Source organism: Dromaius novaehollandiae, chromosome 25 (assembly GCF_036370855.1).
Source record: "Dromaius novaehollandiae isolate bDroNov1 chromosome 25, bDroNov1.hap1, whole genome shotgun sequence".
Lineage (NCBI taxonomy): Eukaryota > Metazoa > Chordata > Aves > Casuariiformes > Dromaiidae > Dromaius > Dromaius novaehollandiae.
Window position 1 is genome coordinate 1,439,853 of NC_088122.1, and position 12,316 is coordinate 1,452,168.

At 75.0% G+C, this 12,316-nt stretch overlaps 1 protein-coding gene across 6 annotated transcripts; it reads left to right on the forward strand.

The window, feature by feature from the left end:
* The first annotated feature begins 726 nt into the window (after positions 1 to 726).
* Positions 727 to 11,976, forward strand: KCNN1 (potassium calcium-activated channel subfamily N member 1). Of its 6 annotated transcripts, none has more exons than XM_064497479.1 (10): positions 727 to 872; positions 4,780 to 4,898; positions 6,403 to 6,804; positions 6,885 to 6,980; positions 7,089 to 7,507; positions 10,132 to 10,276; positions 10,380 to 10,490; positions 10,597 to 10,724; positions 11,514 to 11,583; positions 11,719 to 11,976. In XM_064497479.1, exons 3-10 carry the CDS (start codon positions 6,472 to 6,474, stop codon positions 11,893 to 11,895), a joined length of 1,479 nt encoding a protein of 492 aa, XP_064353549.1. In that variant the 5' UTR covers positions 727 to 872; positions 4,780 to 4,898; positions 6,403 to 6,471; the 3' UTR covers positions 11,896 to 11,976. The 6 variants fall into 6 exon arrangements, 4 of the variants coding, with proteins under 4 accessions (XP_064353549.1, XP_064353546.1, XP_064353548.1 ...); XR_010385102.1 differs by having other exon boundaries at positions 729 to 872; positions 10,597 to 10,699; positions 11,719 to 11,841; XR_010385101.1 differs by having other exon boundaries at positions 729 to 872; positions 10,597 to 10,699; positions 11,680 to 11,801.
* Positions 11,977 to 12,316: the final 340 nt, after the last annotated feature.

A 12,316-nucleotide genomic window follows, 5' to 3' on the forward strand; every position in this document is an offset into this window, starting at 1 on the left:
CGGGACGGCCAGGACTCGGGGGGCGGCCGGGGCTGGCGCTCGCCCCGGCCCTGCAGCTGCGGCAATTAAAGTGGGGGAGTCGGCAGGCGGCTAAATTTAGCTGCAGACAATAGATGCGGTGGCCGGGGCGGCGGGGAGGCATGGGAGCGGGCGCGCGCGACTGCGCGTGTGAGCGGAATAGCAATGCCGTGCTGCATCTCCTCCCCGGCAGCCCGCGGCCCTCGGTGCCGCCGAGCCGCCCGCCTGGGGAAACCGAGGCACGGAGCGGCAGCGTGCCTGGCCGGGGGCTGCAGGGCCGGATCTGGGGCCCACGGCTGCCCCCGGCGCTGCCTCCGCGCGGCCCCGGCACGCGCGACCCTCGTGCGCCGTGCCGGCACGTGCCGCCGGCGGGCCATGGTGGAGGACAGCGGCGTGCGAGCGGCGCGGAGGCCGCTGGCCGCGGGCAGGTGGGTGCGGCGGGGCGGCGGGGCGGCCACGGGCCGGGGATGCCCCGGGAGCCGCCGGCACGGGGAGGGGGCTTTGCCGGGCATTCCCGCACCGCGCGGCCCCCGGTTCCGCGGCAGCGACAACACGGATGCGATGGGAGTGACTCTTCCCGGCTAAAAATAACCTCCTCCCCCAGCCTCCGCCAGCGCCGCGAGGCCTCAAGGTCACTACCCGCCGTGCCGGAGCGGCGGCCGGGGGGGCGACGGAGGGGGGCGTGGAGCAGGGAAGCCCGCGTCCTCCCCGGCCGCCACGCCGGAGCCGCCGCGGCGCTGGGCGAAGGGCTGCGCGTGGCCGCCCCGGCCCCATGCCCCCGCTGCCCCCCGGCCACCCCGGCTCCTCTCCGCGCCCCCAGCGGCGCCGGGGCCGGTAGCTCGGTGCCGTGGCAGGTGAGCGGGTGCGCGGGGGGGGGAGGCAGCGCGCGGGGGGTCCCCGGGGCGGTCGGTGAGCCGAGCACCCCGCTGCCGGCCCTTCCCACAGGGCTGAGCCGTCGGGGGCCGGCGCGGGGCCCCCCCAGCATCCCTGCATGCTGCGGGGTTCGGCCGCCTCGCGGCTCCCGGCCTCCCCCGTGCAGAGGTCGCAGGCTGCAGCCTCACGCGGCTGCGCCCCGGCGATGCCCGCCGGCCCCGGTGCCTCTCTGCGCGGGCGGCTGGCTGCGTCGCAACCCCCTGGTGCAGGGCACCCCCCGGCCCCGGGGCACCCGGTGCCGCGTGCTCGGCTCAGCACCTGCAGCAAAGAGCCGCCGGGCTGCAAACCAGCCTCGATCGATACCCGGCGCAAACAGGCTCCTGGGGCAGCAATGCAGCGGGATGCGGCGGGCGGGCTGGCGGCCCTGGGGCTCGCGGTGACCTTGGGCATGGCGCAGCGTCTGCGGGGCCGAAGCCTGGGGCGGCGGCACCCGGGGGCCCTCGGCGCGTCGGAGCGGCACTGGCCTCGCCGTGCCGGGCGCTGGCACGCGGTGCGGCACGGCCGGAGGGGCCCCGTGCCCGGCCCCGACCTTCCACACGACCTTGGGTCCCCCATGGCCACCGGGGCCGCTCGGGGCACCGCGGGGCGCTCGGGGGGTGTCCGCACGCGGGGACTCCGGGGGTGGCGGCGCTGGCACCGGGGCGGCCAGGGCTGCTCTGCCTGCCGGGCGCCGTCCCCCCAGCCCGCGGGGGCAGCCAGGCGCGGCGGCTTTGTCCTTCGGCGGAGCGGAGCCGCGTGGGGGAGGCGGCGGCGAACCCGTCGCAGCGGCTTTGTCTGGGGACGGAGGCGGCGGCGGCGGCGGCGACGGGGTGCGCGGGGAGCCCGGCCGGCCCTGCACCTCGCGGCCCTCCCGGCAACCGGTGGTGGAGCCGGAGCGGGCGGCTCGCCGGGGCAGGTAGGGGCTGCTCCCGGCGCGGGACGCGTCCCCCTGCGCGGGGGTGCTGGGATGCCGCTCGTCGCGGGGAGACGCGGGATGAGCCGGGGATTCCCCCGCGTGGCGGCAGGGCCGGATCCGGCCTGGGGAGGCTCCGGGGTCCCCGCGCGCTTGGCAGCCGGGCAGCCCTCAGCCCTGCCCGGGTGTCTTTGCACCCGCAATCGTCCCCGTGACCCACCGGCAGCTCCACAGGTGCCCGCGTGGGGCTGGGGGGAGGACGGGGCGGTCGTGCGCGGTGCCCGGCAGCCCGGCTCCCGGCTCTGCCCGCTCGCAGCGGCACCCCCGTAGCCGCAGGGCCAACGTGGGCCCCGGGCATGCGGGTTCCTCTGGGATACGGTGTTCCCGCGGGATGCAGCGTTCCCACAGGACGGGAGCCCGGCTGCACGGTGTCGCTGCAGGGATGCTGTCGTGCAGGGATCACACGAGCCGTGGCGGCTCCGGGACGGTGCCGGGGCTTCGGTGAGCCCCGTGGCCGCAGCTCTGCTGCGCCAGGGCGACCGGGCCGGTTCTGCCCCTGGGGCAGAGGATGCCGCCGTGAGCCGCGCAGGCTGGGGGGGTCCCGAGGATGCTCAGCCCAGGCTGAGCCATGCCCAGGCCCCAGTCCTGTGGCGGCAGCCGGCCAGGATGGCGACGGCATTTGCGGGGGCCGGGGGTTCCCGCCGGCGCGGGCAGCTGCCGTCCAGCCTTCGCCATATGGCCAGGGCTTGGCGGCGGGGGGAGCCGTGGCCGCGGCCCTGCGAGGTCCTGGGCACCGCGGGGGGCTCGGGGCCAGGACGTGACGCACTTCTCGCAAGCAGGGAGCCCCGAGCCCTCGAGTCCCGGCCGGCGGGGACTCCCGCGGCGCAGCCCCGGGGGCAGGACGGGCCCCCGCGGCCGTGGGAGGTGCTCAGCCCCGAGCACCCCAGCTTCCCCCCTCCGCGGGGCCGCGCTGCCCCGGCTGTAATCACAGCTCCCCCAAATTACAGCAGCGGCAGGAATTAGCGAGCGGGTAATAAATAAATCACCAGCCGGGAGCCTTTAGGCTGCCCGCCTCTATTTTTAGCTGCCCCCTCCTCCTCTGCAGTTGCTCCCAGCCAGCACCGCTGCTCAGGGCAGGGGGGTCCCGCCGGCACCCAGCTCCCGGCACCGGGGTCCCTCTCCGGGACGCGCTTTGGTGTCTCCGCCGAGGGACGAGGGGGCGGTTGCAGCGCCCGCGTCCGGCGCCCGCAGCATCGTCCCAGCCCGGCGCTGCCCGGGAGGGAGGGGGATGCCGGGGCCTGTGGCTCCGCACGGCTCCTTGCTGCGTCGCCGGGGCTCGGAGCGGTGCAGCCCCCCCTCGTCCCCGCCGGCGCGTCGCCTGCCTCCCGCACGTGGCCGGTGCATGAGGACTCGCATCCCCGGCTTGCACGGCCGCCCCGGCCGCTGCTTCCCCTGCAAGCGCCTTGCCAGAGCCCGTGGCCTCCCCGTGCCCACCCGGGCAGGACACCGGCAGGGACCCCAGACCCCTCCCTCCGTCCCCGGGGTCTCCCAGCACCCGTCGGGCTGGTGCTGGTGTCCCCGGGCGGGTTTGCAGGATGAGGCCTTCGCCGTGACCCCGCGGAGACGCTGCCGCTGCCCGGGGAGCCGCGCGGTGCCGCACCGGGGGTGTCCATCACCGTCGCGGCACGGTGGGGCAGTAATTCCCCCCGGCAGAGATATTCCCATCGATGTCCTGACAGGGCGCAGGATTTAATAAGGCCTATTTACGCGACTGTCAATGGAGCCTATTAGCGCAGCGACCACGGAGCCACGGTTAATAAAATATTTACCGTGATCCGTCCCGAAGGGCTTTTGGGGGAGTTTTACTGGCCCCGATCTGAGGAGCCGAAAAGTTTGCGGAGCAGCTGGGAAGCGGCAGCCCTGCCCGGGCAATGCGCCGCAGTGTCCCCGTGCCGGCCTCGCGCACCGGGGAGCCCCGGGAAGCCGCTCGTCTCCCCCACGGCGCCGCCCGCTTTGGGGTTTCCCCCCCGCCCCAACCAAGTATTAAACAGAAACCGGAACTCATTTTCCTGCAATAAATTTGGCAGAATGGAGAGAAAATGCTCTGCCTCTGGAGCGGCGCCAGCGGCCCCATATATCCAACGCGGAGCAGCTGGGCGCTGGCACCCTGCCATGCCGGAGTGGCCGGGCGCTCGGGGCAGCGCCGGGGCCCCGTGGCTGGCGGCAGGGACGCGGTGCAGGGTGGCCGCCCTCGTGGCGTGCGGGGCACGGCGGCCGCGTGTGCAGTGGAAATAGGACGCCGGGTGCTTGGGGTTGTATCCGGAGGGGGAGCAGCAGGACGCGGGTGTCCCCGTGCAGCGCAGCCCCGGCGCTTGCCGTGCCGGCCGGTCCGGGCGCCCGGTGTTGCAGCACCCTCGCTGGGGCCGTGGGGTCCGTGCTGGCTCCGGGGGATGTTCATGCCGTGGGGTCCGCGCTGGCTCGGCGATGCCGCTCGTGCAATGGGGCTGCTCGTGCTGCAGCTCCGCGCCAGCCGCGCCGGGGCCGTTGGTGCTGCGGGGTCGGTGCGGGGCTGCTCACGCAACGCGGCTGCTCGCGCCGGGGCCATTTGGCTTCGCGGGCTGCGGGGGTGACTCGTGCGCTGGGCCGGGGGCTCGGGCGTGCGCTGCCCGCGGGAGGGAGCAGGCTGCAGCCGGGCGGGCGCCCCTCCAGCCCAGTGCCCTGCCCTGGGTTCCCGGTATCCCGTTGCCTCTGAACAATCAGACATCCCAAAACCACGGCCCTGCCGCGAGGCCCCGCGCAATCGCCCGCGGCGCCGTGGGGATTCACCGGGCTGGGCGTGCGCCGTGGGGGTGTCCCCGGCCCGGTGCACGGGGGGCTCAGGGCGCCGGCGAGCCGCCCCCATGGCCGCACTCACGCTGCCTCTCCTCCCGGCCCAGGCGTGGAGGGAAGCCCATGGCCCCCAGCCCCCCGGCCGCCCGCAGAGCCCCCGCCGAGCCCCGGCCCCGCACCCAGTGCCCCTAAGGCCCCCCCAGCCTGCGGGCGTGAGCGCCGGCAGGTACGGGGTGCTGGGGCGCAGGGGAGCGGGGGCGCGGGGGCTGCAGGGGCACGGGGGCGCGGGGGCTGCAGGGACACAGCTGCTGCAGGCTGCTGGGGGTGCCGGGGACGCGTGGCGAGGCTGAGGGAGCGCACAAGCGTGTTGGGGGGGCACAGGGGTGTGATGGGGGAGCTGAACGGGGCCTGCAGGGGTGTGATGGAGGGGTGTGTGGGAGGTGTGATGGAGGGGTGCAAGGGGGGTGTGCAGGAGTGATAGAGGGGGGCAGGGGATGCAGGGGCGTGATATGTGGATGGAGGAGTGCGGGGGTGTGATGAGGCTGTGATGGGGGTGTAGGGGGTGTGATGGGGTGAATGGGGGTTGCAGGGCTGTGATGAGGTGTACGAGGTGTGTGGGGGGGTTGCAGGGCTGTGATGGGGGTGCAGGGATGGGGGGGGGTTGCAGGGGTGTGATGGGGTAAATGGGATGCAGGGGTGTGAGGGGGTGTACAGGCTGCAGGGGGGGTGTGGGGCTGTGATGGGGGTGCAGGGATGTGGGGGGGGTTGCAGGGCTGTAATGGGGGTGCAGAGGTGTGATGGGTGTTGCAGGGGTGTGATGGGGTGCAGGGATGCAGGGGGAGGATGCAGGGCTGTGATGGGGGTGCAGGGATGCGGGGGGGGTGCAGGGATGCGGGGGGGGTTGCAGGGGTGTGATGGGGTGAATGGGGAGTGCAGGGATGCGGGGGGGGTGCAGGGATGCGGGGGGGGTGCAGGGATGCGGGGGGGTTGCAGGGGTGTGATGGGGGTTGCAGGGCTGTGATGGGGGTGCAGGGATGCGGGGGGGGTTGCAGGGGTGTGATGGGGGTGCGCCCGGGCGGGGCGGAGCCGGCGCCTCGGGGGCGGGGAGAGGGGCGGGGCTGGCGGCGCGTCACGGGGGCGGGGCGGGTCTCCGCCAATGAGACGCGCCCGCCCCGCCCCGCCCCGCCCCGCCGCGCTCCGGTCCCGCCGCCGCGCGCCCCCGGGGCCGAGCCGAGTCCGGCGGCGGCGGCGGCGCGGTCCAGGTCCCGGTCGCGGTGCGGGTCGCGGTGCCGGTCCGCCGCCCCCACCGGCAGCCTGGCAGGTACCGGGCACCGGGCAGGGCCGCCCCCGCCGCCGGTGCCGGTGGGATGCTCCCGGGCGCGGCGGTGCGCCCCGGCGGGGGGCAGAGCGGGGCCGGGGGTCGGGCGAGCCCGGCGGGCGCCCCGCAGCCGGGAGCGGCTCCGTGCGGTGCCGAGCCGGGCGGCCGCCCCCGGTGCCGCTCCGCCGTCGGGGGGTCGCGCCGGGGCGGCAGCGGCGGGTCCGGTGCGGCGGCGGCGCCTCCCTGCCTCGGTTTCCCCTCCGTGCGGCGCAGGGCGGCCGCGGGGGCCGGGAGCAGCGGCTGGGGTGCGGGGGGGGACCCCGGGGCACCGGTGCCCGGGGGGAGGCCGCGTCCCCCGGACCCGCCGCGAGCGTCGACGTGCGGTGCCCCGACGCCGGCGCCTCTCCTGCAGGTCGCGGCCGCCCCGGCGCCGCCGAGCCATGCGGGATCGCGCCCGCCCGGCCCCCTCGCCCCGAGAGCCATGAGCAGCCGCAAGCCCAACGGCGGGGTGGCGCGGCCCCGGGGCGCCCGCGGCCCCGCGGCCCCGCGCCCGCTGCAGGGCGAGAGCCAGCCGCCGTGCCCCGGCCGCCCCGCCGGCCTCGAGGCGGTGGTCTTGGGCGCGGAGCGGCCGGCGGCGGGCGAGGAGCGGGCGCGGGGAGCGCGGAGGAACCAGAACATCGGCTACAAGCTGGGCCACCGGCGGGCCCTCTTCGAGAAGCGGAAGCGCCTCAGCGACTACGCCCTCATTTTCGGGATGTTCGGCATCGTCATCATGGTCACGGAGACGGAGCTGTCCTGGGGGGTCTACACCAAGGTGGGGGCCGGCGGCTCGGGGTGGTGGGCGCGGGCGGGGGGCGTGGGCGCGGGCCCCGGCGTCACCGCGCTTCCTCGCAGGAGTCGTCGTACTCGTTCGCACTGAAATGCCTTATCAGCCTCTCGACCGTCATCCTGCTGGGGCTCATCGTCATGTACCACGCCAGGGAGATCCAGGTGAGCCGCGCCGCCGCGCGTCCCGCCACCGGCACCGGCCCTGGCCCCGCGGCAGCCTCCGCGCCGGCTCGCCGTGGGCCGCCCGCCCAGCCGCCCGCCCTCCCGCAGCTCTTCATGGTGGATAACGGCGCGGACGACTGGCGGATCGCCATGACCTACGAGCGCGTCTTCTTCATCGCCCTGGAGCTGGTCGTCTGCGCCATCCACCCCATCCCGGGCCAGTACCTGTTCACCTGGACGGCGCGCCTGGCCTTCACCTACGCCGCCTCGGTGGCCGACGCCGACGTGGACGTCATCCTCTCCATCCCCATGTTCCTGCGGCTCTACCTGATCGGGCGCGTCATGCTGCTGCACAGCAAGCTCTTCACCGACGCCTCCTCCCGCAGCATCGGCGCCCTCAACAAGATCAACTTCAACACCCGCTTCGTCATGAAGACCCTCATGACCATCTGCCCCGGCACCGTGCTGCTGGTCTTCAGCATCTCCTCCTGGATCATCGCCGCCTGGACGGTCCGCGTGTGCGAGAGGTGCGCGGGCGGCGGCGGGCTCTCCCCCCTCCCCGGGGACGCCTGGGCTCGCGGGGGACGCGGAGCTGGGCTGCAGCTGAGGACGCACGGGCAGAACCCGGGGGGGGAGCAGAGGCTCCGCGGAGGCGCGAAGCGCCCGCCGGCCCCGGCAGCGCCGTCCTGCACCGGCAGAGCCGGCGTTTGGGCAGCCCGGCCCCGGGCAGGTGTCCCCGGTCCCTGGGGCCCCGGGAGGCAGGTGGTGGCCACCACGGGGTCTCGCAGAGCCCAACGCTGAGGCCAGGCAGGTCCCCGGCGGGGGGGGAGGCCGGGCGCGGGGTCTCCGTCCGCTGGCCCACGAGCGCCGCTGCCCCATCGTCCCCGCTCTCCCCAGCCCCGCGTCCCGTCCCATCCCTGGCCGTCACCGGGCCCCGAGGGGTGCAGCGGCACCGGGACCCCCGTCCCTGCCGGACGGGCCAGCCCCGGGGGACGCTTGGGGGTCTCGGGGCCGGGACGCGGTGCAGAGGGGACGGGTCTGCGCCAGGTGCTCCTCAGCTGCGGCCGGCGCCGGTGGCGGGGCCGTGTCCGCGCTCGTCCCTCCTCGGCGCTCCCCCCGCCCGGGACCGCTCAGTAACGGCTCTTGTTTTCCCTCTCCGACCGCTCTGCTGCTCGCAGGGACAAACTGTGAGTGACCCCAGGAACCGAGAGCCGCGTCCTGCACGGGACGTCCCTCCCACCCCACGCTTGTGCTGCCGAGAATTTAGGATTAGCTGCAGCCGGCGGGGGGGAGCGGGGGGCTGCGGGGGCCGGAGCCCCGCGGCCGTGGCCCTGGGAAGGGGCCGCAGCCCTTTCCCCTTGGAACCTCAGCGCCCGAGTCCGCCGGCGGGACCCTCCGTCGAGGGCCGGGTGCGATCGCGGGGTTTGAGCTGGCGATGCGGGCGTGAGCCGGGGATGCTGCGGCGGCGTGTGCTGGCGGAGGGGGTGGGACTCCGGGAGCCCCCTGCCCCCCCAGGCTCTGTCCCCGTGGAGGCGGATTCGCTGCGGGAGTCACCGCAGGGCGCTGGGGTGTCCCCATGCCCGGGCCGGGTGCTCCCGCGTGCCCATGCCGAGCCAGCCCCCGGCGCTCCCGGTTTCGCCACCGGAGCGATCCACCCCGGCAGCGAGCAGGGACGGTCCGAGGCAGCCGGCATGGAGCCGCTCGCCGCTCTCCGTTTGCGGAGCGGGGCCTTCGGCCGAAGCGTCTCCAAAGGGCTTCGGCTCGGCGCCGGGGGTTTCCCCTGCTCGGCGTTTTCCCCTGCCGGGTAGCGCAAGTCGGGTGCCCCAAAAGCCCTGGGATGCGCGGGGAGGGCGGGGGGAGGAGGGATGGCGGGGGGCACTGCAGCAGTGGCCCCCCGCTCCCCGTCGCGGGCCCAGGCAGGGGCAGGGGCTTCGGTGCCCCCCAGCATCACTCGGTCCCGCGGGGCCGGCTGAGGTTCCAAGCTGAAATTGCATGGATTTATCCCGGGGGGGGCGCGAGGATGGGGCAGGGGGGCACGCGGGGCCGGGCGGAGGGACGCAGCAATCCTAAATTCCTTGCCTCACGCTTGAGTCTGACCCCAGTTTGTTCCCCTCTGTCCCCTTCCCCTCTGCTTCCCTCTTACCCCCGTTTCACGCCCCCTCCCCGCATGCCCCCGCCGCCCAGCTTGGCCGCTCCGACCGCCCGGCCCCGCGGCACCGCGTCCCCCGAGCCACCGGGGCTGCGAGCAGAGCCGTCCGCGTCGTGGCCCCGGCGCTGGCCACGACATCTCAAAGCACAGTGTCGCCCGCGCCGTCGCCGAGCAGGGCCGGGGCTGGAGCCGGCCCGAGGGCTCCCGCAGGGCAAGGGGCCGCCCTGCCGCAGCCGGCGCTCCCAACGCTGCCGGTCTGGCTCCCGGCACGGCTCCCGCGGCTCCCAGCGTGGTGCTGCTTGGTCCCCTGGGCAGGGGGTCTCACGGGGATGCCAGTCCTGTCCTGTGCTTTGAGATCCTCGGGAAAGGCGTTGAGACCCTCGGGAAAGGCTGCGAGAGGGCTGAGGGTTGCCGTGCTCCCCCCGGCTGGGGGGGTCCGTTTCCCGCGGGGGCTTGGCCCAGGAGGAGCAGCTCCCGGCCCCTCTCCGCCAGGTGCTCGGGTCTCCCTGGCTCTGCAGGCCTCGGTGGCCCCCGGCCTGGGCGCGGGGCCCTTTTCGGTGCCCGTTCCTCTCACGGGGGAGCCCGGTGCGTGCTTGGCGGGGGTCCGGCCCTCCCTTGCGGGTCTCCCGGGTGCCCCGGCTGGGTTTCCCGGGGTGCTCGGCCGTGCGGAGCCGTCCACGGGCGGCCTCGGGGTCCGGGGGGCTCGGGGGGGGTCGGGGACTCTCCCAGCTGCAGCCGCTGAGCGGGGACCGGGCGCTGGGGAAAGCGGCCCGGTTCCGACCCGAGCCCTGCAGCCGGCGCCGGCCGAGCCTCGGGGTCTCTCCGGGGGCTGCGGTCCCGAAGGGCAGGTCTGGAGCCCCCCGCCTGCGTGGGTCTGGTGCACGGGGGGGGGGGCACGGCGGGGGGCTCTGCCCCAGGCCCCGCGTGCTGGGTCGCGCTCGCGTTGCAGAGGCGGCGGCGGCGCGGGGGGGCCGGGGCTGACGGCGGTGCCGCCGGCCCCAGCAGGTACCACGACAAGCAGGAGGTGACCAGCAACTTCCTGGGGGCCATGTGGCTCATCTCCATCACCTTCCTCTCCATCGGCTACGGCGACATGGTGCCGCACACCTACTGCGGGAAGGGCGTCTGCCTGCTCACCGGCATCATGGTGAGCGCCCGGGGCCGCGGGCACGGCGCGGGGGCCTCCCGCCGTGTGCCCCCCCCCCCCCGGAGACGGGCATTTCCCGGCTGGCTCTCGGCCTGCTCCGCAGGGCGCCGGCTGCACCGCTCTCGTCGTCGCGGTGGTCGCCAGAAAGCTGGAGCTCACCAAAGCCGAGAAGCACGTGCATAACTTCATGATGGATACGCAGCTAACGAAGCGGGTGAGGGCCCGCCGGTGCCGCAGCCCCAGCCGCCGCCTCCGGGGAGGGACGCGGGGGTGCCCGGGGGGCCGGTGCGGCCCCTGAGCGGGGATGTCCACCCCTCCAGGTGAAAAACGCTGCTGCCAACGTACTCAGGGAAACGTGGCTCATCTACAAACACACCAAGCTGGTGAAGAAGATCGACCATGCCAAAGTTCGGACACACCAGCGTAAGTTCCTCCAAGCCATCCATCAGTAAGTGCCAAACCTTTACCTGCTTCGTACGCGGCGCCCGCCCGGCCGCCCGCCCGCAGCGCCGCGGCAGAGCCGGCCCCACCGCTCGCAGCTGCCCCCCGCCGCTGCCCCATAGCGACCCCGTCTTCAGCCCTTTCCTCCCCGTTTTCCCCCGGCTTCGAGGCTGAGACCTTTGCCAAAGCGACACAAATGAGCTTCCTCCCTCCCAAGCTCTCGTAACCCCCCGGGACTTTGACGCAAGACCAGAGCGTCCGGGTGCCACCTGCCCCCTCCTGCTTTAGGATTTTTGCATTAGAAAGCATAAAGATTTCCAAATTTGGGGCCCCGAAAGGAGAATGGGATTTTTCCTCCCGTTCCGGCCGCCGGTGGGTGCCAGCTCTGCCCGTGGCACCTGCGCTCCCTGCTCTGGGTCTCCTGGGGCACTTCCCTGGCAATGGCGGGTCCCGGGGGCCGGCCGCGACGTCGCTGAGCCGAAGCGGCGATGCCAAGCCCCGGGGTTTTGGGGGAAAAGCCGCTCGGCTCAGCTCGGCTCGGCCCGGGGTGCGGCGGCGGCGGTGGGCAGGCAGGACGGGCGGGCGGCGGCTCCGGGCGCTCGCCGCGGTGTTATTAAACCTGCTGTTGTGTTTTGTCTCTGTTTTGCCCCATCCCTGCAGAGCCCAGAAGTAAGTGGCCCCGGCTGCTCGCCGCGCGTTTCCGCGTGCGTGGTCGCGTCCCGGCCGTGCGTGCCCGGGGACGCGCGCGGGGCGCCGCGGAGGCCGGTGCCGACCCCCCCCCCGCTTCTCTCCGCAGGCTGCGGAGTGTGAAAATGGAGCAGCGGAAACTGCACGACCAGGCGAACACGCTGGTGGACCTGGCCAAGGTGAGGCGTGCCCGGCGGCGGGCGGCTCTTCCCGGGGGCCGGGGCCGGTTGTGACCCGCCCCCCCCCGTTGCCCCGCGCCTCCCCGTTCCCGGCAGACCCAGAGCATCATGTACGACGCGGTCTCCGAGCTGCAGGAGCGCAACGAGGACCTGGAGAAGCGGCTGCGCGCGCTGGAGAGCAAGATCGAGGCGCTGGGGCTGAGCCTGCTGGCGCTGCCGGGGCTCGTGGGCCAAGCCGTGGGGCCGCCGCGGGACCCCCCCGGCCGCCGCTCGCCCCCCGCCGCGCCGCCCCCCGCCCCGGACAGCGGCTGAGGGGCCCCGCGCCCCGGCTCGTGTCTGGCCATCGTGTGGCTGATTCAGTAGCTTTGTTCTGTAAAGCCCTGTACACCTCCACCTCCCGCCTCCCCTGTGCTGGCGCCGGGCGGGAGCCTCGCCGGTTCCCGCGCCCGGCGCTGCCGCGGCGGCTGGGGGGCGGCCGGGGGGGCCGGCCCGGCTCAGCGGCGCGCGGTGGGGAATCGGAGGGGTGCAAAGAGGCCAGAAGCCCCCAGGATTTGGGGCAGCCAGGGTGGCTGGGGGCCCTCCCCTGGGCAGGGGACGGGGGGGCAGAGGTGGGGGCCGGGGTGCGGGGGAGCGGGGACGCCCGGGCTCGGCGTGCAGAGCACCGCGTGGCACCGGCCCCGGGGGCCGAGGGCTGGGGGCTCCGTCCCCGGCTCCGCCACTAAGTGACCTTGGC